This window comes from Phascolarctos cinereus, unplaced genomic scaffold, assembly GCF_003287225.1.
Source record: "Phascolarctos cinereus isolate Bilbo 61053 unplaced genomic scaffold, phaCin_HiC Scaffold_726;HRSCAF=1367, whole genome shotgun sequence".
Lineage (NCBI taxonomy): Eukaryota > Metazoa > Chordata > Mammalia > Diprotodontia > Phascolarctidae > Phascolarctos > Phascolarctos cinereus.
The window spans coordinates 388,431,327-388,457,924 of NW_027556098.1; the positions used below are offsets into that span (position 1 = coordinate 388,431,327).

The following is a 26,598-nucleotide window of genomic DNA, read 5'->3' on the forward strand; positions in this document are numbered from 1 at the left end:
AGACTTTTCTCACTTCCCCTTTCCCATAAATCCCCCTCGGGGGTCCACTTTCCTCTTATTCTCTTGACCTTGATACCAAATCAATTGACAATAAGCACACATTTATTAACGTCCTGCTATGTGACAGGCACATGCCTTGCATACAGATACGTGAAGTATTTGTCCCTACCCCTCTCAAGGACCTTGCAGGCGGACTCTGAGACACCAGATGTCCACATGTAGCCGTATACAGAACAGATCCAGGCCACCTTCTCTTCCAGTCATCAGAGTATTCTCTAAGTGCTGCTTCTTTATGCCGCTCCTGGCCGCTGCATTCCTGCCTCCCATCAACCTCAGTCACTTGCCCTTAATCGTAGAACAAGTCAGGAAGAAGGCCGGGTCTGGAATCCAAGTCTCCTAATGCCTCCCTTTTCTTGTAGCTAGATTATGTGATTTTTGTTTCTCTGACCACAGGCTTGAAAAGTGAAGACTGGTTGGTTAGCTATGGAGTGGAGGGCTTGATCATCTGTTTCCTCATCTGTGAAATGGGGTAGAGGGAAATGTAGATGATCCTTAAGGCCCCTTCCAGAGCTCTGTCCAGGATCCTGTGGTCCCCTGGGACCATGACACTTCTTCTTTATAAACCTGAGCCAAGAACCCTTTTCCCATGTTCTCTTTGGGTTTCTCTCTTTGTTCGGGGAGGTGTCCATATTTTGGAAGTCTTCCCTTCCTATCTGCCAGCTCCCAGGATAGGACTGCTTTCTCCCACAAGAGTTTCAATGTCCTCATCACTTCCTGAGTCCTGCCATGTCCTTTTTTGTTTGAAGCCAAGTTGTGTGTGGGGAGACAAGCCAAGAGGCCAGAGTGACAAGACCGAGGGGTGTTGAGGGAGCCAGGCAGGCCAGCTGCACCTTTAAGGAGATGGGACTTTCCTGGGAACATCAAACATCAAAGCAAACAGAAGGGGGGACTTTTGAAAAGCTCAGCCAGATGGGTTTATAATGCTTTCTGCTTTTCTTCCTCCCTTCCTTCCCTCCTCTCTCTGTAGGGCCCTCCCTCATCATCCCTCTCCCCCCCCCACCATCCTTGGAAGAGCCCTACTGGTCTGGTCTGCCGGGACAAAGCCCGTTCCTGGCATTGTTTGTCCCCAGGGCCTCTCTTTTGTTCCTTCCCCATTCAAGCCTCAAAGACTGGACAGTTCCATGGCCCACTTGGGGACTGGTTAATAGCAAACAACACCCCCTCCACTCCCCTGGCCTGCCCTGGCTTCTTCTGTGTTAAGCTGAGGCCACAGGCGGCCAGCAGACATTCATTCTGTGCTGGAGAGGAGCAGGGCTCCCTGACCTGTGCTCCGAAACAAGCTACTTCTTCGCCATGCCCTCCCCACCCCCTATCCAAGAAGTAACCTGAGTCCTAGAACACTGGGCCCCTTGGCCACTCCATCATGCCCTTCTTGTACCTGAGGCTCAATCCTGCCTCAGACATTTATTACCTAGGTGACCTTGGACAAGTCACTTGCTTCCTCATCTGTAATGATCCTTGAATTATCTGCTTCACAGGGTATTGGACCATAGAGGTAGATCTGGAAGGGACCTACCCCATTTTACAAGTGAGGAAACTGAGGTCCAGTGAGGTCTAGTGATTTTATAAGATTATAGATTTAAGACTAGAAGCTACATTTGGATTGTGCTACCTACTTATGTGTGTGTGTATGTGTATACATAATAGAGAGAGAGAGATGAGTAGTTACACATTTATGTACATGTATGTAATTCCCTGAACATATTGACGTGATTGACTTAGAAAATTCAAAGGGCAAGGGAAAACCAGCATAGGATTGTCTAAATTACTGAAAATTCAGTTCATTTCAGCAAAATGTATGAAGTAACTACTGTATCTGAAGCACTTTGATGAGCACACACAGAGTAGTTAGTCCCTGCCTTGAAAGAGCTGCCCTTCTACTGAAGAGAAACAAGCTATCACAGATAAGTAAGTCCAAGGTAATTGGAGGCAGGAGAGAAGACAAATGACTAGAGAGAGCAATGAAATAGTGAGTGTGGAAGCGCTTTGGAGAGTATAAAGCGCTGTCCAGGCAATCATTAGAAGCCATCACCCGGATGCTAGGCTTTGAGTTTACATGGACCAAGTCTGAGCTTGGGACACTCACTGGCTTCGGACCCTTCCCAGGTCCTCCCCCTACAAACACCCATAATGACTCACATCATCCAGATTTGCTTCTCGACCTCAGAGTTTTGACTCTTGCTCCCCATCTGCTCCAGCTCCTACTTGGTTCAGGCACCCAGGCTAGTCCAGGAAGTCCTCTATCTCTCCCCAGGGGAAGCTCAGTCTAGGCCTGATCCGTACACAGACTCTGCTGTTCCAAAATGTCCCTGTCCTCTGGTAAGCCAAGCTTCAAGTGTCCCCCCCCCCCACCTCATTAGCCCCTGTTGTCATCCCGTGACCTAGTCTGGAGCCTACCATGCCCCTGGACCATACTTGTTTTCTCCATCTTACCTACAAGACTGGGCTTTGTTAACCTTCTCCTGCTGGAGAGGGCAAAGGGGGTGAGATTCCCATCAAAAACAAAGCCTAAAATTGTGGCCCCTCGTGACTTTGGGATGCCTAGGTTAGACCTTTTCTTTTAAAGCATCCTCCTGTCTTTCAGAAGCCCAGGGCACAAGGTGGCCCCACCAAAGGGCTGCCAAGGGGCTTGATTCCAACAGTCACAAAACGTTCCTCCTGGGACAGACCTGTCCTGAGACAACCTAGCTCATGTCCTAGTGGGACCTGGTTCTTCTGACCCCAAGTCCTCTCCACAAATGAAAGGACCTGAGACTTTGGACTGTTAGCAGTGAGATAGTAGCTAAGAAAATGGCCTGGAACTAGGAAAGGGCCGAGGAGGGATAGGCTTGGATAATTCCCCTGAAGAAGGACTGCTATTGGTATGCTTGTCCATAAGCAGTTACTGAGTACCAGCTGTGTGCAAGAGGATTGTGGTAGGGTGGGGCTATAAAGAATATGTATAAGATATGGTTCTTGCCATTAAAGGACTCACAGTCTAGAGTGGGGAGAAAGACAGATGGGATACACACACACACACACACACACACACACACACACACATATATTCACATGTACATACATACATACATATACACACACAATAATTCAGAATAACCACAAGTCCAAGAGATCTTAGGCAAAGGACCTCATCTCTCTGGGCCTCAGTTTCCCCATCTGTATAATGAGGCAGTTGGACTCCAACCTCTGAGGTCCCTCCTAGTTCTAAGTCTCTCATTATAACAACAATCCTATGGCCCTTGACCTTGGACTGTGCTATGTTATCGCTATGCTCTGACTATAGCATATGAAACTATGCCCACCAGATGAGTGCCTTAGAGGACCATGGTAAAACAGTAGGGGAAGCCCAGGTGCTGGGGCTCAAGGACATGGGTTTCAGGCTTGGCACCTCCACACACTTTCTGCAGGACCCTGAGCAGGACATCCGGTGCTCCGGGCCTCAGTTCCCATAGGTGATAACACTTGTGTATAAACTAAACCCGAGTAAATCTTACTGCCAATGACTGCCACCTCTCGCCACAAAACCTCAGCCTATCCCTGTCCTGAAAGTTAATCAGGGAGCAGACAGAGTTAAGTTTCAAGGGGTCATAAATCTCTCTTCCTGTCCTCTCTCCCCCATCCACCCACTGCAAATCCCGGATTTTCTCAGGGGTGGAAGAGGCTGAGGAAAGCCTGTTCTCTTAGCCTCATTCCCTGACAGTGGTCAACCTTGGGGTGAGGTCATTCTGAGGTCACATGGGGCAAAGAGGTCCCCCCACCCCCCAGGGCTGTCCTCCCTTGAGAGGGGATTACTGGCCCTGCTGGGAAGCTGCCCTCCCCAATTTTCTGGTCAGTAACTTTCTGAAAGAAGAGCGGGGCTCCCATGGGAGGGGATCTGGGACAGGGGGGAGGTGCAGAATCCCTGCATGTGGGAAGGGGTGGGGTACAGAGGGGGAGCTGCCCATCTGCCCAGGATGGTGGCTGAAGGGACCAGGGGGAAGCAAAGAGACAGTGGCTGGATGGGATCCAGGCCTGGCAGCTACCTGTCCAAGAAGAGCGATCACATTTTCTCTCTTCCTCTCTACCCCCCACTCTCTGCCCCTCTCTAAATAACCTGAATGAATGGGAATTCAAAGAAACAAGGTCCCTGTGTCTGGGTCTATTATGAGGATTCTCGCTGGGATCTCTCTGGCTGCCAGCAACGCCCCAACTTCAAGCCCAGTTGCCAGTGAGACCCTGTCTGTAAGCCAGAGAGGAGCAAAGTTGGACAGATCTTTTCTTTTTCTCATCCCGCTCCCATGCTCCCCTTTTCAGATTCAGGAGAGGACACTCACCACCCCGCCCCCCCATCCCTGTCCCTCCATCAGTCCCTCCATCACCCACCCCAATCCCTAACAAAGCCTTCCGCTTGAGGACTGGATAGCAAGATGGGCCTAAAGAAAGAAGGCTGAGCTAAAGCCCTCACAAGCTGGGGTCCTGTTAATCCTCAGTAACCCCCCATCACCCACGAACCCTGTGTTATAGAATTATAGATTGAAAACTGGAAGCGACTTGAGAAGTCAGTGAGTCTAACCTGTATTTTACAGATGAGGCACAGGGAGGTCAAGTCACTTACCCAGGGTCACACAGCCAGCAATTGTCAGAGGTAGGATTTGAACTCAGAATTCTTGACTCCAAGTCCAGCACCCCATCCACTTCCCTGAAGATCTAGCTGCCTGGTCCTTCATGTGTGACCTGTGTATTCCCCAGAACAGTACAGGCAAGGCAGGAGGGGGAAATCTTTGCCCCCCAGTTTAAAAAGATTTGAAACTGATTCTGAAAAGGCAATTCCCAGGCTCACCTACTTAGATGTTTTGTTGTGGTCTCTTCTTCCTCACAGCTAGACTTCAATCCAACTCAACAAGCATTTATTAAGCACCTGCTATGAGCCAAAGAGCAGTATGGTAGCGAGAAAGCCCACCCCAGAGTCAGGTTCAAGTCCTGCCTCAGACACATTTTGGCTATGGGACCCTGGGCAAGATGTTTACCCTTCCAGGGCCCTGGGCAACTTCTGCAGAGAAGGTGCTGACCTATGTGGGTAGGAGGTGCTTTTTCTTCCATCAATGAAATGACTTCTCCAATCCCTTTCCTTAGCCTTATGTAACCAAAATGAGACTGTCCCTGCCCTCGGGGAGCTTATAGTCTGGGGTGGGGGGAACCCCGCATGTACACACACGTCAATACAAAATCCAATCTGGCTAAGTCCAAAGTGATTGGGGCACATGGGGCCTTCTGGATTTCTGTGTAAGCATCCCTGTCCCTCAAAAGGGACCCTTAGCTGTGAGGGCAAGCAGGAAAGGATAGAGGCGTCTTGGGTTTAGGGAGACCAAACACTCGCCTCTCTTCATTCAAAGGAAATCATTCTTCTTGTTACCAGATGGGTAAATCAAGGCATGGTTTAAAACATTAGGACCTCTGGCCTCACTCATACTTTCAGAAATATCTGAATCACAGCGTCCCTGGCTTCCTGCTACTCACCATCTCTTCCCTGTTGAATGCTTTTCTTCTGCTGGCTCATGGTGATGCACCATCTCCATGACGGCTGAGTTGTCCAAAGCTCCTGTTTGATTTCTTACACTGTCTATGGAGGAAATGCCAGAGAAGGGCCATCACAGGCTGCAGGCCTTTGAATTTCTTCCCATAGCTCTTTCTGTGCCTTTCATTTCCTCTCCCAGACATTCTTTCAGTTAATTAGACGGTCCCTTGGCCGGATGACTTTTCTGCAGATTTCAGAGTCAAATTGTAGGTAAAAGGTTTCGGTTCTGGTACAAGAGAACCACAGAGGTGAGAAAGTGTTTGTGAGGAGCTGGCACCCAGTCTAAGGGGAGATGAGCTCTCCAGATGCAGGGGAGTGGCTTCTCAACCTAGCCACCACTTAATCTTTGTTTAAAAAAAAAAAAAGACATTTCATGGATGTCTTTTGTCTTTGTATCGCAGTCATTTCAGCTCTTCCCCTTCCACTAAGTCCTCCCTCATGAAAATCGAGCCACACTATCTGATTCAGTGACTGATAATATAACAAATTCTGTCTTCCTGGTCCCCTACCTTCCGCCATGATGGGGAGGGGAAATTATATTTCATTATTCCATCTGGTACCCTCTCTGGTTTTTCAATTACTCAGAATTTAAGGAAGTCACTTAGTCTTATCCCTGCAAAGAAATGTCCACATAGCCTTCCCATGGTTACACTTTTCTCTGTGGATCTCTGCTGATATGCCCCCAAAGTTATTCTCATTCCCACCCCCAAAACTTCAATGGGGGATTTTCCAAAATGCTAGACTTGGAATTCAGAGACCTGAGCTCAGATGTCACTACACAAATTTATTGTGATCATGGGCAAAAGCACTTAAGTCTCTCAGAGCCTCAGTCTTATCATCTGCAAAGTGGGGATAGCAGAATTTATATGGCCTACCTCACAAGGTGGTTGGGATGAAAGCATTTTGCAAATTATAAGGTATTATAGAAGTGTGAATTATTATCATTGTTGTTGTTGTTATTTAATGTGTACAATTCTAGAAAAACTCCAGGTGACTTGAAGCTCCCAGCGGTGTTTCAGGCAGGGCAGGTGCCTGGGAAGGGGATGGCCTCTCCAGCAGCATCAGCGTCTAAACCACGGGGGTGCCCTATGGGTCTTGGAGGGACTGGCTAGGGCCTTAGGAGAGAGTTAGGGTTTCAGCAGCTCCAAATGTTAGCCCAATGGCAATATCAATTTCAGTTCCTTCCAAAGGAAAGTGCTTTAGGGGTGATAATTACTGTAGCCCCTGGGTCTTTGTGTCCCCCCTACTATGTGCAGGCTTAACTCCGAGGTGCCATCCCAAGCCCATTCTATCTTGGTGACCTTATCAGCTTCCATGAGTTCAACTATAATCAATAATTAATAATAATAATAACAAGAAAAACGTTAATTTCTATGGCACTCTAAGGTTTGCAATACACTTTACAAAGATTTCATTTTATCCTTACAACAATCCTGGGAGGCAGGTGCTATTATTATACCTACTTTACAGATGAAGAAACTGAGGCAGAACGTAGTTAAGGGACTTTCCCAAATGACTAGGTAGTGTGGGGAATTTGAACTCCAGTCTTCCTGAATCTAGGTCCAGAGCTCTATCCAATAACATACCACCCAGCTGCCTCTATGCAGATTCAGCACAAATCTACCTATCTACCTCTCTGTCTCCACCTGTCTGCTGGACATCACCATCAGAATGACCCAGAGGCATCTCAAACTCAGCCTGGTCCTCTGTCTGAGACAGAGCTCGCCATTTCTTCCTCTAAACCCTCCCCCCCGCCTGTCTCCTCACATCCGTGTTTCTGTCAAAAGCGCTGCCACTCTGCCATTCACAAGGATGTGTCACCTTGGAGTCACCAGCTTCCAGATCCAGCCTGTCTCTGGGTCTCATCCAGTCCGTCTCCTCAGGCTCTCTTAAAACCATCCCCTTCCCTCGTCATTCACATCACAACCAGCCCAGTCCCAGCCTCCATCACCTGTCCCGTGGACCGCTGCAGTAGACTCCTCATTGGTCTGCCTGCCTTATGTCCCTCCCTCCTTCAGTCCGCCCTCTGCAGAGCTGCACAGTGTGCCATCCCACAGCACAAGTGCTATAGTGGCAGCTTCAGCGCATCCTCACTGCCTTCAGCATAAAAGAGAGTCCTTTATTTGGCATTTAAAAGCCACAGTCTGATTCCTGCTTGTCTTTCTAGAATGACCTCAGTTCTCTTCCCCCTCATGCACTCTATGTTCCAGCCGAACTGGCCTACTCACTGTTCTCAAAACGCAAGATTCCGTCTCCCATCTCCGCATCTTTGCACGGGCTGTTGCCTGTGCTTGGGATGCCATCCCTCCTTGCTTCTGCCTTTTGGAACTCCTAGCTCCCTTGAAGCCTCAGCTCAACTGCCACCTTGGTTTGGTTTTTTTTTTTTCAGGCAACTGGGGCTAAGTGACTTGCCCAGGGTCACACAGCTAGTAAGTGTCATGTGTTTGGTCTGAGGCCGGATTTGAACTCAGGTCCTTCTGACTTCAGGGCCACTGCTCTATCCACTGCACCACCTAGCTGCCCCAGCTGCCACCTGTTTCAAAGCCTTTCCTGATTTCTTCCCCCAAATCATTACTAGCCTCCCAATTACTGTGTGCTGATTTTGTAACTATCTCAAGTTTACTTGTTTGTGACTGTGCCCTATCCCTCTCCCTCCCTTCTCCCCCAACAGCAGAGTGAAAGTTTCTCTGGGGCAGAACTGGATTCTTTTGTCTTGCCTTTTGGGGTTTTGTCTCCAGCACCTAGAACAGTGCCTGGTGCACAGCTGGGTCCAGTGCTTATGAAATTGAAATTAATTGAATTGAATTGAATTTTGATGGGAAGCTCTGTGTGGCATTTGTCTCCAAATGGTCTCTGTTTAGATATACAAAAACTCAGCGAGAGCTCTTGCCCTCCCGGCACCAGTCTGTGCCTGTCGGTCAACAGACATTTATTAAGCACCTGCTGTGTGCCGGGCACTGTGCAAAATGCTGATCCACCAGGGTTCTGAAACAATTAGAAGCGCCTGGTACTTCTTTTTCTCTCTGCCTCCAAGGACCAAAGGAAGGATTGTTAGTGACTCTGGCCACGTGCAGCCACGTTGGAAGGGACCTCAAGGCACCTCGAGGTCAGATCTCGGTTCCGTTCACAGAGGTCCTGAGGAACCCTCCATAGGAAGGTGTGGTGGCCAAGATCAGGCAGAGCCCAGCTCGTCTTATGAACCACTTAGTGCTGCGTCCTTCATAAATTTATCCAAAGCCTTTTTGGAGCCCTTTGCATTTTCTGCCAGTGATGAGGTGATGAGCAACCAGGGCTTATTACCAGTTGTGTGGAACAGGACATCGCTCATAGAAGGGATGGGACGGTTTTTTCTTCGGGACCTTCTTGGGCTCTTCCACACCTTTTTAAATGTACAGCGGCCACAACTAGGCATGCTAGCCTAAGAAAAGTCAGGCTCGTGGAGGACCAGAAAAAGTACTGCTTTCCTGCTTGTTAATTCTCTCCTCACCCTGCTCACCACTCAATACAGCCTCATTTAGTTAAAGCTCTTTGATTCAGATTAATTAGCAGAAATAAATCTGATCTAGTGACTTGGGGACTGGAGGAGAATCCCAGGATTTAATATGTTTTTTTGAAAAATATTTATATTAGATTCCATTTTCAAATAAAGACCTCTGAATCAACTAGGCTCTAAGAAAGTTGCATAGTAGAGACCAGTAAGGGGATTGGATGACTAGATAAGGAGAGGCTAATTCTGGGCATCAGGCATTGGGTTTACAAATGAGTTCTTGGAGATCTTAATCTATCTCAAATAAGTTGAATATTTCCCAAAAATGATGGTACTGGTCTGCTGAGCAGATGCAGAGGTAAACTAATCTGTCCCTGAGTTATCATAAATTCAGAATTAGATGCAGTGTGAGGCCATAAAGAGTGAGCTTGGTGTCAGAAAACCCTGGGTTCCATAGTCCCCTTTCCCCACCCCAAGCTCATGCTCAAGAGGCTACTTATGGTGGGAGAGGTGATCAGCTACAGTGCATGAAAGGTACATTGTCTGGGGTGGGGGGAGCCGCTATTTAAAGGAAGTAACTTCATTAAACAATTCATTCAGACTCTCTGAGCCCCAGTAAAATGGGGAAGCAATCACATTTTGTTCCCAGCATTGTGAGGATCTAAGGAGAAGATGTGTGTAAATCACAAAGTGCTATGTAAATGGCACCAGGGTTATCTGAAGTGCTATACAGTCTAGCTGAATCGTGTGAGCCTTTTTCATGATAAACTTGGTTTTGATTTTCTGTGTGATCTTTCTTTCCACTTTCAGATCATCCTTTGGGGTCGAACTGAGAAATGCCTAAAGGAGACCACAGAAGAGATCAGGCTGATGGGCACCGAATGCCACTATTTCATCTGTGATGTGGGCAACCGAGAAGAAGTTTACCAGACAGCAAAAGCTGTTCGAGAGAAGGTAGGGAACCTGTGAGGGAGGAGAAAGTCGCTGGTCTCTTGAGGCTGTCTTCAGAAAAGACTAAGAGGCTGAGAATCCCCATGGGAGGAGACATGATTGCATGAGCGATTTTCAGGCATGTTTGAAAGGAGATGCTTTTGGGGGCAGCTAGGTGGCTCAGTGGATAGAGCACCAGCCCTGGAGTCAGGAGGGCCTGAGTTCAAATCTGGCCTCAGATACTTGATACTTACTAGCTGTGTGACCCTGGGCAAGTCACTTAACCCCAGTTGCCTCACCGAAAAGAAACAAGAAAAGTAAAGAAAAGTAAAGTAAAGAAAAGAAAAGAAAAGAAAAGAAAAGGAGATGCTTACACTGTGATCTGGCCTCAGAGAGAGCCTTGCTCAGAGTGGGCAGCTGGGGTCACCTCATGATGGACTCAAGAGGACAAGGATGTAGGCCACTGCTGCTCCCCCTGTCCCCCTGGGAAAGAGCTGGTGGGTGGGGGAAGGGTTCCTCCCTAGGGTAGATGATGGTAAAGGTAGTTCTGCCAATATCCATTAACAGAAAGAATCCAAAGAAATCTGAATCACTCTCCACATCCCTTTTTGATTATTTCCTTTCCCAAACCCTTTCTCCACTGGCTGATTTCTTATAGATGCGTTCGTTCAAAGACCATTTATTAAGCATTTATTATTTATTGGATAGAGAGCTGGATTTAGAGTCAGGATGATGCAGGGGTTTAGATTCAAATACACATCTTTGACACATACTGTCTGTGTGACCCTGATCAAGTCATTTAAATCTCAGTTAGATCTGGGGCATCTCTCAAACAGTATTAACTTATACTCCCTAGAGATGAAATAGCAGACGTCTGGTGCCTCTCCACTCACTACCCCCCCACCTCCCAAAAAAAACACCTCCACGTTGTCAGGATTCCAATTACAAACAACTTATTAGATGATCATTATGAGAAATATAGGATGTATTTCTCATGTGTGTGTAAATGTATGTATATACATATGTGTGTAGTGTGTCTGTATAATTATATATATATATATATGTATGTATAGGATAAATACAGGCATGATAAATGTAGGAATGAAGATATAAAAACAAAAGCAAAGCAGCCCCTCCCCCAAGGAATTGACATTCTAGTAGTACAATTAAGTGATATTTTGTACTTGCTTATCAACATACACTCTGCCTCCCCCCAAGAGCTCTTTGAAGGCAGGGACTGTCTCATTTCTGTCCTTGTCTCTCTCCCCCAGCCCTCACCCCCCCCCCCATTTCCCAGCACTGGGCCTTGCACACAGTGCACAATTGAGGGCTTGTTGCATTGAGTTGAATGATATAATTCCTGTCCTCAAGGAACTTGCAATCTGTTAAGAGGAAACCCCTCGTACGCAAATAAGCTTATCTGTGCAATGGGGCAAAAAAAGAGAACCAAATGAAATATTCTAGGGAAATTTGAGGAGGATCAGATATCACTTTCAACTGGGGCAATCAGGGTGGGAATCCAGAAGGAGGTAAGCTGAGTCTTAGAGGAAGAGAAGGATTTTTTTTAAACAACTAGAAACAAAGAAGGAATTCTTTCTATGCATGAGAAGTGATCTGCTCAATCAGTTCTTTCTGTGCTTAAGAGGTAGCTTTTGCAATACCTGGAGGTGGGAGGTGATGTGTCCATTTGAGGGATGAGTGTTGGGCCCAGCTTGGCTGGAACAGAGGGAATTCAGGTCACAATGTTTTAACTGGGCTCTGTTCTCCTGTTCTTGTTCTTAGGTGGGGGATATCACAATCCTGGTCAACAATGCTGCCGTGGTCCACGGGAAGAGCCTGATGGACAGTGACGATGACGCCCTCTTGAAGTCACAGCACATCAACACACTGGGACAGTTCTGGGTAGGAGAAGCTGCTGGAGCCCATCTGGGATAGGACTGTGACAGTTTCTTGCTAGGACAGATTCAGCTGCCTTGAGAATGACTCCAGGAGGGGAGGGGGAGATCATCCAGGCCAGTGGGCAAGTCAGAGAACAAGGTGGTGCTGGACCTAGCCAGTGGTGCCAGAAGGTCTGGGGTCTTTATGATCTGTTGGATTTGGCCCCAACTAGGCAGCTGGGTCTAGTTACCTTTTCTGCTCCTTCTTAAGTGTAAGGGTTGGTTCCTAGAGACATTATCCATATCCCTGCCCCTTAGGGGAGGAAAAAAAAGGATGAGTGCCAGGGGGTTGAAAGCGTGGGGTATCTTCAAGCTGACTTCCTGTTTCTGCCTTAGACCACCAAGGCCTTCCTGCCCCGGATGCTAGAGCTCCAGAATGGCCACATTGTATGTCTAAATTCAGTTCTGGCTTTGTCAGCCATTCCTGGAGCCATTGACTACTGCACCTCCAAAGCATCTTCCTTCGCCTTCATGGAAAGTCTGACTCTGGGTCTGCTGGACTGTCCAGGGGTCAATGCCACCACCGTCCTGCCCTTCCACACTAGCACAGAGATGTTTCAGGGAATGAGGGTCAGGTGAGTAAAGAGGAAGCCAGTCTTTTCAACTACTTCCTTAGGCCTTACAAAATAAAATGAAAATGAAAAAGCATTTATTAAACATTAGGTGCCAGAAACTCTGCTAAGCTCTAGGGGTACGAAGACAAAAGATAAAACAGTTCCTGCCTTCAAGGAACTTACATTCTAATGAGCTGGGGTTCTTCTTAAGCAGCTAGGCAGGGCAGTAGCTAGAGCCTTGGGCCTGAAGTCAGGAAGACCTGAGTTCAAATCCAGCCTCAGGCATTTACTTCACTTGTGTGACTCTGGGCAGGTCACTTCATCTCTACCTGACTCATTTTCCTCATCTCTAAAATGGGGATAGTAATAGCACCTACTTCCCAGGATTGTTGTGAGAATCAAATGAAATACCATCTATAAAACATTTAGCATAGTGCCTGACACATAGTAGGTGCCTAATAAGTGCTTATTCTCTTCCCCCTTCTCTTCTTCACCTTTTTGTGAAATGGAAAGAAAGAAACAAACAAACAAGCATCTATTAAGTACTTACTGTTCAGTCTGGCAAAGCCTATGGACTCCCCAGAATAATGTTTTTGAATGCATAAAATACGTGAGGTTACAAAGAAAACTCATTGTTTTGAACTACAGTTAGCAGATTGTTGTTTTTTTTTCAAAGGTTCATGATCAAAAGGTGGTTGAGAATCTCTGTGATGGAGGAAGATAATATATCGAGGACAGTGCTAGCCCCATCTATTTTAGACAGAGCTTCTTACAGTGCATTGCTATTACAGTTTTCCTAAAATGCATTTATGCTCCATGGAGTGTGACATTTATTTCTAAGCTGGACGTGAGAATGGAGCCTAGGCTACCGTCTCATCCTTCTCAGGAAGGGCAGAGTCGATGTGACTGCTGTTGTAGGGTTAGAGAGGAGTGTGAACAGGCCAGATCAGCTCACCAGTGATACGCAGAGAAGGTGGGCTGGTCAGGTCAAGGACAAGGGAACGGCCAGTGGACAGCCAGGGTGCTCCACTGTTACCATCTCAGTGTCAGGAGAAATCAAGGAAGACTTCCAGTAGGACCCTGTGGTGGACTTTGGGGAGGAAATAGACAAGGGTTGAGACAGGACAGGCTTCGATCTCCACCTGGAGAAAATTCCCAAATCGATGAGCTCATGGTCCTTTTGATGTTGGAGGCTCAGAGCAGCCACCTGCCGATCCGAGGCTTGACAGCAGGTGGCCCGAGTTCTACAGACAACCAGCTACCTCCTGAGGGCGGAGGTTAGGAACTGGTTAACCCTTTGGGTTAACTGGTGAAGTCTTATCTGCAAATGTGTCTCAATCCTCCAAAGTACTTTCAAAGAACAGGGAATGGGTGGTTCTCCCAAGCAAGTTGAACATTCCTCTGAGCTGACAAGGCACGGTGATAGACTGGAGCTGGAAATCAGATTTATTACCCAGTTTTCCCTTCTTGGGTAGAACTCCACCTCCTTACCCTCTTACCCATTTGAAACAGAAATATAAGACTTTCGCCCTTGGTGGCCAGCAGCTGCCTACTGACTTAGAGGCCTGAATCCTTGCAGTCTTGGGATGAGCAAATGAAGAGGACTGGACGAACTGCATTTAATGAAAACCTCCTTCCTAAAAGTAACTAGAAGAGGGAGCCACTGTTCATTGTTCAGCTGTTCTAGCCAGGACTTCTGAAGAGCCTGCTAAGGGCTGATAAATGTCTAACTATCCGAGTACTCCAGGGGCCTTGTGGTCTCCTGCTTATGAATATTCTCTCCAATGATACAGGTTTAAGCCTGTCCCCACCTACCCTTCCTCTGGGGACCCTTCTCCATGGCCTCCCATCTGTTGGTCCCAGGGGATCCTTCCCACATGCTGGTGGCCTTCCCCTCTTTCCTTGACATCACAGATAGACCAGCTATGTACTAAATACCCCTCCCTTCTCCACAGGACCAGCCCATCTTCTTTTTCAATCATCCAATCTTTTTTTTATAATCGCCTTTCCACCTGTCTTCTGTAATTCTTCATCGCAGCCTGCTGTATGCTGCCTTCCACCCCTCCATCGCCGTTTCAGTGATTTTCAGTTCCTTTGGGGATTTTAGAATGGGGGGGGGTTACCCTCCCCACCTCCCACCCAAGAAAGAGAATTCTAGGCTGAATACGATGGGAACTCAAGCTGCTTACACACTTTCTGTTTCAGCAACAAACGTATGAACAGCAGCTAGGCCAGGTAACAGAGAGGGAGTTGCACATGGAGTCAGGAAGACTTGAGTTCAGATCTTGCTTCTGACATCTCCTGGCTGGGTTGATTTCTGTATGTTTGTTTTGCCTGTTTTTGTATCCCCACCTGCTTAGCACAGTGTGTCATACATAGTAGGTGCTTAATAAATGCTTATTGACAGACGACCCTGAGCAAGTCACTTAAACCCTCTAAGCTCCAGTTTCCTGGAGCTTAACAATAGCATGACTTCCCAGGGCAATTGGGAGACTCATGTGAGATAATCAGTGTCAAGCTTTCCAGTGTTTTATGTGTTATCCACAGTTTTTGTTAGTATTATCATTATTATTATTATCATTATTATTACTGTTATTATAAGTCATTTAAAGAACTTTGGGGCTTCAGTTTGCTCATCTCTAAAACGAGAGGCCTGTATTTGATGACCAGCCCTGAATCTCTGACCCTATGACCTGTGAGCAGGGAGGGGGAGCCCTCAAGCAAAGAACCTCGAAGTGTGAGTGACTGCTGTTCCTAGCACTTTTCTGCGGCAGCACCAGTAATGTTAACTGTGAGAGTTTATGCAAGAAGTTACGGCTCACCAAGCATTGGGTGTGATACCTCCCTTGAGCCTCATAGCAAGACGATCAAGTGGCTTTCCCACCCTGAGCCTGCGAGTTTTGATCTGAAGCTTTTAATGATGAGGAAACTAAGGGACAGACAGCTTAGGGGAGAGGTCAGCGTCTTACAGAAGCGGACGTTTAGAACATGATTGAACTTTGGAGTCCATCAGATTCAAAACTACTGCCCTTGCCTATTTCACAGAGGGAAAAAAATGGAGGCAGTCTAAGAAGGAAGGAATTTGCCTACAGTCACACAACTATTAAGTGTTTAAAGCCAGACTTACATTCAAGTCGTCCCGATTCCAAGGCCAGTCCTCTACCCACCGCGCCATCTGGCTGCCTTCTGTCTCTACATTCAGTGCTCTTTCCACTGTATCACACTGCCTCAAATCAAAGAAGGTCCCACTCAGAAGGGCCCTTTGTTGCTGTTTGGACATTTTCAATCATGTCTGCCTCTTCAGGGGTTTTCTTGGCCAAGATACTAGGCAGTTTGCTATTTCCTTCAAATTTTACAGAATAGGAAACTGAGGCAAACAGGGTTAAATGACTTGCCCAGGGTCACACAGCTAGAAGGTGTCTCAGGCCTGATTTGAACTCAGGAAGATGAGTCTTCCTGACTCCAAGCCCGGCCCTCTATCCACTGTGCCACCCAGCTGCCCAAGAATGAAGAAACTCTGAAGAAACCCAAAGATGGGGAGATATTCTTACTCCAAAACAAGTGCTCCTTCCCCTCCCCCACATGAAGGGTTATCGATCGATTGTCCAAGGCCACACAAGGGGCACGAATGAGTGGCAGTGGGACTTGACTGTAGCTCCTCTGTGTCCTTGGGTCAGTGTTCTTCCCACCACATCATGGTACCTCCCCAAGGGAGCAGCTCTTCCAAATGCTTCCATCCCTCCTCAGATTTCCCATGGCGACCCCTCCCCGACCCTCTCAGATGAGAACCTCACCTCACACCTCCCAAAAGACAAATTGAGGCTTTGACTAAGACCGACCTCTTCCACCTCCTCCACATTTCACTCCCCTTCTTCACTCACTTTCTTCTAAACCCTCTGCACTCTACATACAGTTTGCTTTCCAGCCTCAGCCTTCAGCCAAAACTGCTCTCTTCAAAGTGACCTGGGATCTTTCAGTTTCTGCATCAGATGACCTTTTCTCAGTCCTCATCCTGCTTGATTTCTTGCCTTTTCGTCCTGGATACTCTCTCCTGCCTGAGTTTTCAGGACACTCATCCCTTCTGGATCTCCCCCTGCCTGTCTAGCTACTTCTCAGTTTCCTTTTCTAGATTTTCATCCAGATCATGCCAATTAACCATGACTCTCCCCGCAAAGGCTCTGTCCTGGACATTCTCCCTCTACATTCTCTCCTCTGGTGATTTAATCAGTTCTCTTGGAATCAATTATCATTTCCATGAAGATGGCCCTCAGATCTGTTTTTCTAGCCCTTACTTCTCTCCTGAGCTCCAGTCTAATGCATCACTATCTGCCTATTGGACATCTCAAACTGGACACTGCACAAATATCTTAAACTCAGCATGACTAAAACAGAATTCATTAGCTTTATTTATTAGCTAAATAAATTAATTTACTAATTAATTAGCTTTACTAGCCCCACTAACCCCCTTCTCGACTTCCCTATTACTGCCCTGGGAGTCGTTCTTGAACGCTTAGATGAAGTCACTCCCCAGATCCAGTCTGGGGTCAGTTCTCATCACCTCCACCTTCACTACATTTCTTATAGCTGTTCCCTTCTCTCCTCTGACCCAGCCGCCCCCCTGGTGCAGGCCCTCATCACCTCACACCTAGACTACTTTCATAGCCTTCCAGTCGGTCTCCATGTTTCAAGCCTCTCCCCATTCCAGTCCATCCTCCACTTGGCTGTCAAATTCATCTTCCTAAAATGAAGATTCGGCCTTGTCATTTCCCTTTCCAATAAACCGCGGTGATTCCCCGTTACCTACAGGGTCAGATAGAAGATCCTCTGTTTGGCTTTTTTAAAGCCCTTTCTCATCTGGCCTCTCCCAACCTTACATTTTACTCCCCTCCATCTTCTTTCTGATCCAGCCCCCCAGACCTCCTGCCTGTTCCTCCCCTAAGAGCCTCCATCTTCTGACTCCGGGCATTTCCCCTTCCTGGAATGGTCTCCCTTCCTCATCTCTGCCTCCTGGCTTCCCTCAAGCCTCACCTTCTACAGGAAGCCTCCCCAGCCCTCCTTAATCTGAGTGCCTTTCTTCTGAGATTACGCTCCATTTATCCCATCTATAGCTCGTTTGTACATAGCCGTTTACATGCTGTTTCCTCCGTTAGACTGGGAGCTCCTTGAGGGCAGGGACCTTGGGCTTTCTTTGCATCCCTAGCATTTAGCACATGCTTGGCACACTGCAGATGCTTCATAAATGCTTGCTGATGATGGTGATAATGATGCTCTTGTGTTCTAGACTCCATGATCCCAAGCGGCTCTTCGGCTGCCACACACAGCCTTTCTCTTTCCCTCCTCCAGGTAACTTCCTTGTGAAGTCAGGCCCTTCACTCCTGGCCCTGCTGCAAAGCTGTGCCTCATTTTCCCAAGTGGTCTGTATGTGCTTTCTCCGTGATGATGCTCATTTGGGTGCTGAGGCTCCTCAGAGAGGGCCCTGCTTCTTGCTTGCGAGCCCTCATCCTGTGGTCAGCCCTCTGGTGATCCAAACGTTGAATGTGGTGGGTCCCTGGGGTACGACATCTAGCGTGATATGGCCTCTGTGTTCATCCTTGCAGGTTTCCCAACCTCTTTCCCCCCCTGAAGCCAGAAACAGTGGCCCGGAGGACAGTGGAAGCCGTCCAGCTCAACCAGGCCCTTCTCTTGCTCCCCTGGACTATGAACATCCTTGTCATCTTGAAAAGGTACGGGGTGGGTTTGGGGTGGGGAGAGGGGTTGGTGCTCTGTCTAGCCCAGTCAGTCACTGCAGGGGAAAGCAGAGTCAGGCAGGCAGTGGGGCACACTGCCATTCAGTGTGGGCAGAGCCCAGTGTTAGGCTCTTGATGAAGTTCCTGCCCTCAGGAAGCTTCATCTACCATCTCTGCATCCCTAGCACATAGCAGGCATTTGGTAAGTGTTTGTTGAAATCGACTGAATTGAATTGAATTTAGTGATAAAAAAAAATTTGCTTGTGATAAAAAAAAAATATCTAGCATTTATATAGTACTTTAATGTGCTCCCAACAACCCTAGGAAGTAGGTGCTATTATTATTCCCATTTTACAGATGAGGAAACTGAGGCAGACAGAGGTTAAGTGACTTACCCAGGGTTATACAGCTAGCTAATCTCAAGCAAGATTTCTACTCACGTCTTCCTGACTCCAGGCTTAGCATTCTGTCCACTGCACCCCCTAACATGTGCAGAAAAAAAAATCTTCATGCTTTATGGGCCTCTGGGCTTACTCAGGCTGGTTCTAATGCAAAGGCCTGATGCCAAAAGGATGGTTTCTCTCTGTGAAATCATTATGCCCTCGCCTGGAGATAACTCCAAGAATCTCCCAGTTTAATGTAGACACGGTTATTGTCTAGTTTTCCCTGAGTCCTGCACAAGCATGCCAGGTAACAAATGCCCACAGGGTTTCAGAGAACCTTTTTGCTGTAATCTGCAGAAGATGCGGAGGACTCAAGAAACACAGACACCAGAAATAAAGCGTTCTTAGTAATGCGTGAGCTCCACTTACAGGCCAGCCTTCTCTGGGACAGCTTCAAGAAGCCATCTCCCCTTCCCATTGGACCTGCACCATTCACCTCACCAACTGAAACATCAGACAGAGTGAAACAAAACAGCAGAGCAGATGGTGGCCAGGGAGGAAATCCTGCTTCGGACTGTCCTGGTGCTCCAGGCAGCTCTCTCAGACCTAAGTTACAGAGAAGGTGCGACCTATATCAGTGGAGGGAGTTGAAATCACTACTCCTCTCCCCAGCCCTAAAAGCAGAGACTGGCAAAGTCCAGAGGCCTTGCTTACCCCCATCAAGGGCTCCTACACCATTCCTCTGGCCTGGAGGCCACAAGTCTGACTTCCTTTCTTCTCTAAAGAGGATGCTACTCAGGAAATCTCTGTGCTTTAGAATACCACTTCACTTTCCAAATACGGGTTTACCTGCAGGGAAAACCCTGAGGTCAGGCCAACCCCACTGGGAAAGGTTCTTCTCTAGCTGGAAGGCCAGAATGTGATCATATTCTGCATAAGCACTTGGAAATCATCCCTCCTTTACACACGTATTACGTGAGCATTGCCCATGAAGTCTCTTCTCAGGCCTAGGAGACAATCCGACTAGAATCCTGCTTCTTCTGTGTGCTTCTGAAGCGCTCCCCCAGTGCCCTGGCCGCTGGCATCTCTGAGATTGGCAAGGCTCACCATTGGCTCTCCTGTCTCTGCCCTGTGCCCAGCAAACCATGGGCAGGCCCTGGGGGAAAAGACTGGGCAGGCACTCTCCACCTCCCCCAGGAAGACAGGTCCTCTCAGTAGGGAAAGGCAGAACATGATGAGAACTGCCGTTGTCCTCCATGATCCGGGATGTGGGGCCCGTAACAGGACTCTGTCCTCTGGGCTCCCAGGCAGTCAGTCATCTTGGAGGCAGCCCAACTCACCAGAGCCCAGTCAAGACTTGTCAGCCATCTTCTTCCAATCTAGGAGCATCTCTCTTACACATATTGTAGCAGCCTAGATCTGGGGCTGAAAGGGACCTCAATCCCTTCATTTTACAAATAAAGAAACTGAGGCACAGAGTTAAGTAACTTACCCATGGTCAGACAGCTATTAAGTGCCTGAGACAGAATTTGAACCCAGGTCTTCCTGACTCCAAGTCCAGTGCTCTATCCACTGAGCCACCCAGGTGGACCACATCAATTCAATGTTAAGTCCAGATTTACCGTGTGAAAAACACTATACCCAGCACTGGGGAATCAAAGACAAATAGGAAACAACCCCTGCCCTCTCTGAGCTTAGAGTCTACCAAGTACAAGATGTGTTCAAATGAATCTATGGTCTCAATTCAATTTCCCTTCAACACATTTTCCGTGACAATTCCATGTGACATTTGTCCATGTCCTATGATAAGTTTGTCATAGGGGTCCACCCGACAGGATGGAGGCCTTTCTTCCTTTGTCCTGAGGTCCGGTGGGTGCTGGTGGATCACTCTCAGCACCTCTCATCTTCAATCTCACTGAATGACCAGCCCATCTTCTCTTCTTATACAAAATATATACAAGGGCATAACCCATGGCCTAGGCACATTCCTCTACCCCAAGATGCAAGGTTCACCCCAATGGGGTCTGATCCCCCAAAATGGGTTGTTGGGGACAAGAAGGGGTAGTCCTGATCAGGAATTAACCTTGAAATTTTATGAGACTTAGGATCTGGTCCCAGCTCCTCCCAGCTCCAAGGACGTCCTTGGAGTTGACCTGAGGCCATTTGGCTGTCACATAACTGGCTCTTTCAGCAGAAGCTCGCTCCAGGATGGCAGTTCCTGGTTTCTGGCTCCAGCAGGTTTTTTCTGAGTCTCCTCTTGGAGGCTGGGAAAGGGCTTTGGGGATCCAGGGAACATAACTGCCCCAGGAATCGGATCACCACAACCCCCTTGAAAACCTAGCTCTGACTGTTTCACTAAACCCGCTTGACGCAGAAGGCTTTTTCAGGGAAGGGAAGGACGTGCTTCAGGGAACTCAGAGGATCAGGTCAGCTTTATCCAGTGCCCCCATTTCCTGTGCCAGTACTTCCCAGGAGGAATCTGCTTCCCATCCATTGCCACGGACCTAGCTAGAAGCCAGAGGAAAAGGCAGCTGAATGAGCCTTCACAGGAAACCCCCAGCCGAGAGAGTAAGGCGAGGGTTTTGTGAGACAAAAGGTGGAGAGCAGAGGCCAAACCTGTGATTTCCCTGCTCTGGAGATCCCCTCCACTGATGCACATCAGCAACTCTTCTACAAATTGTTGTCTTAGGGAATTGCCCCGAGCACTGAGAGGTTCAGTGATTTGTCCAGGGTCACTCAGCCAGGAGGTGTCAGGTGAGATTGGAACCCAGGTCTTCCTGACATCAAGGCCAGTTCTCTGACCATCGTGCCGCACTGCCTCTTCTGCCAGGCTCTTCTCTGGGCCTCAGTTTCTTTATCTGCATGAGGAGGTTGGACATGGTGGCCCCCAAAGTCCCTTCCAGCTCTCAAACAGTGGCCCTCTGACTGCTTTCAGGAATTTCTTGGCAGGGCTATAATACGGCGTGTACCCTCCACAAAGACTGTTCATTTGCAGTTACTCATGGCCACGCCTCCTCCCCTTCCTGGACCATAAGCTCCTTAAGAACAGGGGCCATGTCTCCTACAAACTCGCATCCCGTGCCTGCCTTGGGGCATCACATGGAGGGAGAGGGAGAGAGACTAGGCCAGGAACTTCACTGGGATGGGAGGCTCCCCCTGCCAGTGAAGAGCAGCACCTCCTCTTCACATTCTAATCTTCAGGGGTTTATCCAGTGTGCTGAGAGGCTCTGCAATCAGAGGCAAGACTTGAATCCAGGTCTTCCTGGCTTCTCTATTAGTCCATGCTTCCTCTCTGCACTATACATATTAGGTGCTTAATGCATTGTCATGGGCAGCCAGGTGCCACAGTGGATAGAGCTCCAGGCCTGAAAACCTAAGTTCAAATCTGGCCTCAGACCTGGACAAGTCTCTTTACCCTGTTTGCCTCAGTTTCCTCTTCTGTAAAATGAGCTGGAGAAGCACAAACCACTCCAGTGTCTTTACCAAGAAAACCCCACATGGGGTCGTGGAGAGTCAGACACACAACTGAAAATGACTCAACAGTGACAGCCACTCTGTTGTTGAACTGAATCAGTAGCACATGTTGCAGTCCTTGCCAAGTACTGCATGATCACAGAACTGGATCTCAGGGGATGCCTTCTCCACATGAGAGAATCAAAGCATTTCAGGGTAGGAAGGGTCCATCTATTCCAGTCTATATCCAGAAAAGAATCCTCGTTCCGGCCCAGGGGACAGGTGGCCAGCCCGCCTCCAGAGAAGGGGAAGCCGCCCCCTGTGCAGGCGGCCCAGCTCTCACAGTCGGGGGGGGTGGGTTCTGACATCCAGCCAAAACTGGTCTTTGTCATTCCCCCCCCCATGGCTCCCAGTCCTGCCTTTGGGGCCAAACTTGGTGAGTCTATGTTTTCTCACATATAGCTGCATTTGAGACATTAGAAGACAAGTCTTCTCTTCTCCAGGCTAAACATCCTCACCTCCTTCAATCAGTCATCTTTTGGCTTACTCAACACCCTACTCTTGTGGCCCTTCATTGGAAGTGCTCCAGTCCCAGCAGTGACCAGACTAGGGCCAGCTAAGTCCCCAGCATGGCAGCTCTCTCAGTGCAGCCTAAGGGACAAGCTCTCCTAGACAACAGACCTCACTGCAAATGAGGTTCTAAGGAGGGGAGAGCCAAGGTTGGCTAGAGAGAAGTCAGTCCAGTCCACTTCCAGATTCATCCTGAAGCTGTATAAAACTTGGGACCCAGCACCATGTCCTCAAAGGAGGCTCTCTGAGGGGATTTGCCTTCATTCCCCAACTTGCTCTTTTAATACCAGTCCCATTCTAGGCTGGGAGCTCACCCATTGGCTTGGAAGCTCTGACTTGGGGATGGTGTTTTCTTTTGTACCATGGACAGTGCCCAACCCAGGGTCCTTCCCAGAAGAAGTGTACCACAGGTGTGTTGAACTATATTACCAGGTGTCTTAAGAGGGCATTCAAAGCACAAATTCCACAGCTCATCCCCTGCCCACCCAGGTTGGGCGGCTAGGTGCCGCAATGGATCAAGTCCTCAAGACCTGAGTTCGTATTCTACCTGGACACTTACTAGCTGTTTGGCCCTAGGCAAGTTGCTTATCCTCACTCCCATTTCCTCATCACCCTGGCATAAAATCTGATGATAATAGCACCTGGCTTCCAGAGTTGTTGTGAGGATGAATATAAATAGAAATGCTGGCTCTCAACATCATCATATCAGGTTGGAGAAAAGATTCTAAAGGATTCACCCTTGTATTTCTGTAGATTGGTTTAGAAGACATTACTAAAGTGTACTTCACATGTGCCTCCTAACCACCAACTCCACAGTAACCATTGAATCCAGCAGAATTGGGCTGAGGGGAAAAAATCCCCAGAGGCCATGCTTTCATTCATTGCTCCATGCCCCAGTGGGTTGGTGATGTCATTGGTTTGGAAGCCTCCTCTCGCAATGCAGATCTGAGCCTATCTTGTGCCTCTCTGTCTTACTTAGACAAGTTATATGGATAGCCATCCATTCACTATGATCAGAAAATGACAAAGATAGGGGCAGCTAGGTGGTGCAGTGGATAGAGCTCCAGCCTTGAATTCAGGAGAACCTGAGTTCAAATCCAGTCTCAGATACGTGATGCATCCTATCCATGTGACCTTAGGCAAGTCACTTAACCCCAATTGCCAATCCAAAAAAAAAATGGCAAAGATGACTGAGGGGGGAGCTCAGAGACCAAGTCCAACCCTCTTGTTTTACATTTGGTCAAATATGTATTGAATGCACACTATCCTGAGGCTAATAGGTCATTCCCAATATAGAAGCTTCCTCCTCAAAATGAGAACTCTTTGAAGGAAAATATTTATTGGTACAAATTGAAAAACATCCCTGATTACAAATCACACTTAGCTTTTATACAAACAAAATCGGAGGGGGAGGGGAATGGTGTGTGGATTGTGGCCAATATTTAGATCAACAGGGGAAGAGAGGAGGGAAGGGGACCAGGCATTTGTTAAGCACTTTACAAACATGGTCAAAAAATCAGTGGTAGTGCGGTTAGATGGATTTAGGGGCTGGTTAAAGGGCCAGACCCAAAGAGTAGTCATTGATGGTTGGATGTCAGCTTGGGAGCAGAACTTCTGTAGAGTGCATCAGATATATATGCATGACCCTGTTGCTGTTTAATATTTTTGTTTTATCAGTGATTTGGATAAAGGCATATATGGTTATATGTTTATCATGTTTAGAGAAGTCACCAAGCTGGGAGAGTGAAAAAAGCACCATAGGCTAGAGTAAGGACCCTAAAAGGTCTTGAATATTGGCCCACATTGAATAAGACTGAGCAATGGCAAATGTAAAGTCTTACAATTGGGTTCAAGAAATCAATGTCTCAAGTATAAGATAGGAGTAGAAGGGTCATGGTCAGAGGGCAGCTCATTTGGGAAAAGGTCCTAGGCTGGGGGAGGGGAGGGGGAGGAACCTGAAGCTAAGAGACGTCATTGTTAAGTGTCCAGACCTCATGTTCTCCTTTCCCCCTTGCAGCATACTCCCACAAGCAGCACTTGAAGAAATCCACAAGTTTTCTGGCAGCTACACCTGCATGAACACTTTCAAAGGTCGGACATAAAGCCAGAAACACGAAGACATCCTCCAGGCCAAGGGAAGCCAGCAGAGCCTCCAGAGGCCTGTCCTTTAGCACTGCCCTCCCGCCGCAGGGCACCCATGGGCACTGCTCCTGTCCCCGGGAGGGAGGGAACATGACTGCTGAGCCAGCACCATGACCTTTTGCACAAGACTGACGGACAGGACCCTTACCCACCAGGAGGCAAAACGCAAAAAACAAACAAAAAAATCAGCAGCCTTGACATTTTTGTATATTTCTAATTCTTTAGAGTTTTATCATTAAATCTGCTTATATAGTCAAACCATTCCTCCAGTGTCTAGAGGCTCTGTTCTTGAGGTTCTGTTCCCTGTTGGCCCCTGACGACATAACAGGAACAGAAAATAAAGAAATGATTTTTGAGAGGTTTTTTCTCCTTGCAGTCCCTGCCACTAGGCTCCAGACACACAACCAGTAGATCCAGTGCAGACTCTGTAACTGATTTCCCTACTTACTGTCCCCGCGTGGATTGGGGCTGGAGGGTGGGGAGTGGGGAGAGGATTTGGAATGGAGATTGCCAAACTGGAACCTCAGAGACTGGCTCTCTCTAGCTTTCTATTCACCTCTTAGGAATACTCAAATGTGCCCTCCCTAATCTGCAGAAAGGACACCGTGCATGGGCCCGCAGTGACAGGCATGCTCTTTTGAGTTGTTTCCCACTAATGAAAAGCAATGAAAAGCAAAATCTACATTTTCTCACCTTGTCCCCCTGCCCATTGCTGGCACCTGTAAGATGCCTAGCCAAGGTTGAGAGCTGTCCAGGCCCTCGAGTGAAACTCACAGGCCCATAAAGGAGTAAGCTCATGACCATGGCCATGTACCATGCTTCTTAAAAAATGTTTTGTTTTTACATCACTTTCATTTCCAAATATGTCCCCCTCCCCATAGTGAGCCATCCATTGTAACAAAGGAAGGAAGGAAGAAAGGAAGAAAGAGAAAGAGAAAGAAAGCGAAAGAAAAAAGAGAAGGGGAAAGTTAACCAACCCATCTACTAAGTATGGCAGTATGCGTGATGTTCCACATCCATAGTCCCCGCTTGTGCAGGGAAGAGAGGAAGGTGGGGCCGTGCTTTAACCAGTCCAGCCTCTAACTCCGAGGAGAACCACAGACTGAGGGGGCGGCTCAGAAGTCACTTCTTCCAACCTTTAACTGAGCAGGAATCCACCACAAGTGGTTATCCTTCCTCTGAGTAGAAATTTCAAATGAGGAGAAGCTCCCAAGGCAGCCCATTTTGCTTTTAGACAGTGCTGACAAGGACATTTTCCTTTATGTGAAAGTAACAGAGACCAAAAAAATCAAACATTTCTGGAACTCTTATGCTGGGTCAAGCGTCAGTGCCAAGGATAAAAAGGCAGAAATGAAGCCATCCCTGCCCTCAAGCAGCTTACATTCTATTGGAAAGGGACATGACATATGAATGTGTGCATGTACATGTTCATAATATATATAATATATAATATACATATATACTACACAATAATACATAATACAAAGTAGTTTAGGGAGGGAGGCCACTAGCAGCTGGTGGGGGAGGGGGAGGAGGTGGGGAAGGAAGATCAGGAAAAAAGAGAGCTGATCTTCGAAGGAAACCAGGAATTCTGAGAGGCAGAGGTGAGAAGGCAATGAACTCCACGAGTCAATGGATATAAGGAAAGTTGATACAAGGGAAGCAGTGTGTGTGCTGAGGATTAAGGCCTATTTGGACCATAGAGTACCTGGAGTATATCTGGGCTTTTCCCTTCCCTTCCCCTCTCCTTTTCTCCTCTTCTTTTCCTTCTACTTCCCCTTCCATTTCCCTTCCCTTGCCTC

At 47.7% G+C, this 26,598-nt stretch overlaps 1 protein-coding gene across 2 annotated transcripts in view; it reads left to right on the top strand.

Annotated features, from left to right (window-relative positions):
• DHRS3 (dehydrogenase/reductase 3) overlaps nt 1–25,057 on the top strand; it is a 52,093-nt gene extending 27,036 nt beyond the window's left edge. For both annotated transcript variants that reach the window (XM_020973551.2, XM_020973560.2), the window contains exons 2-6: nt 9,912–10,055; nt 11,814–11,933; nt 12,305–12,543; nt 18,120–18,245; nt 24,672–25,057. In XM_020973551.2, coding sequence (XP_020829210.1) covers nt 9,912–10,055; nt 11,814–11,933; nt 12,305–12,543; nt 18,120–18,245; nt 24,672–24,756 — 714 coding nt within the window. In that variant the 3' untranslated portion in view covers nt 24,757–25,057. The remainder of the gene's footprint in view (nt 1–9,911; nt 10,056–11,813; nt 11,934–12,304; nt 12,544–18,119; nt 18,246–24,671) is intronic.
• Nucleotides 25,058–26,598: the final 1,541 nt, after the last annotated feature.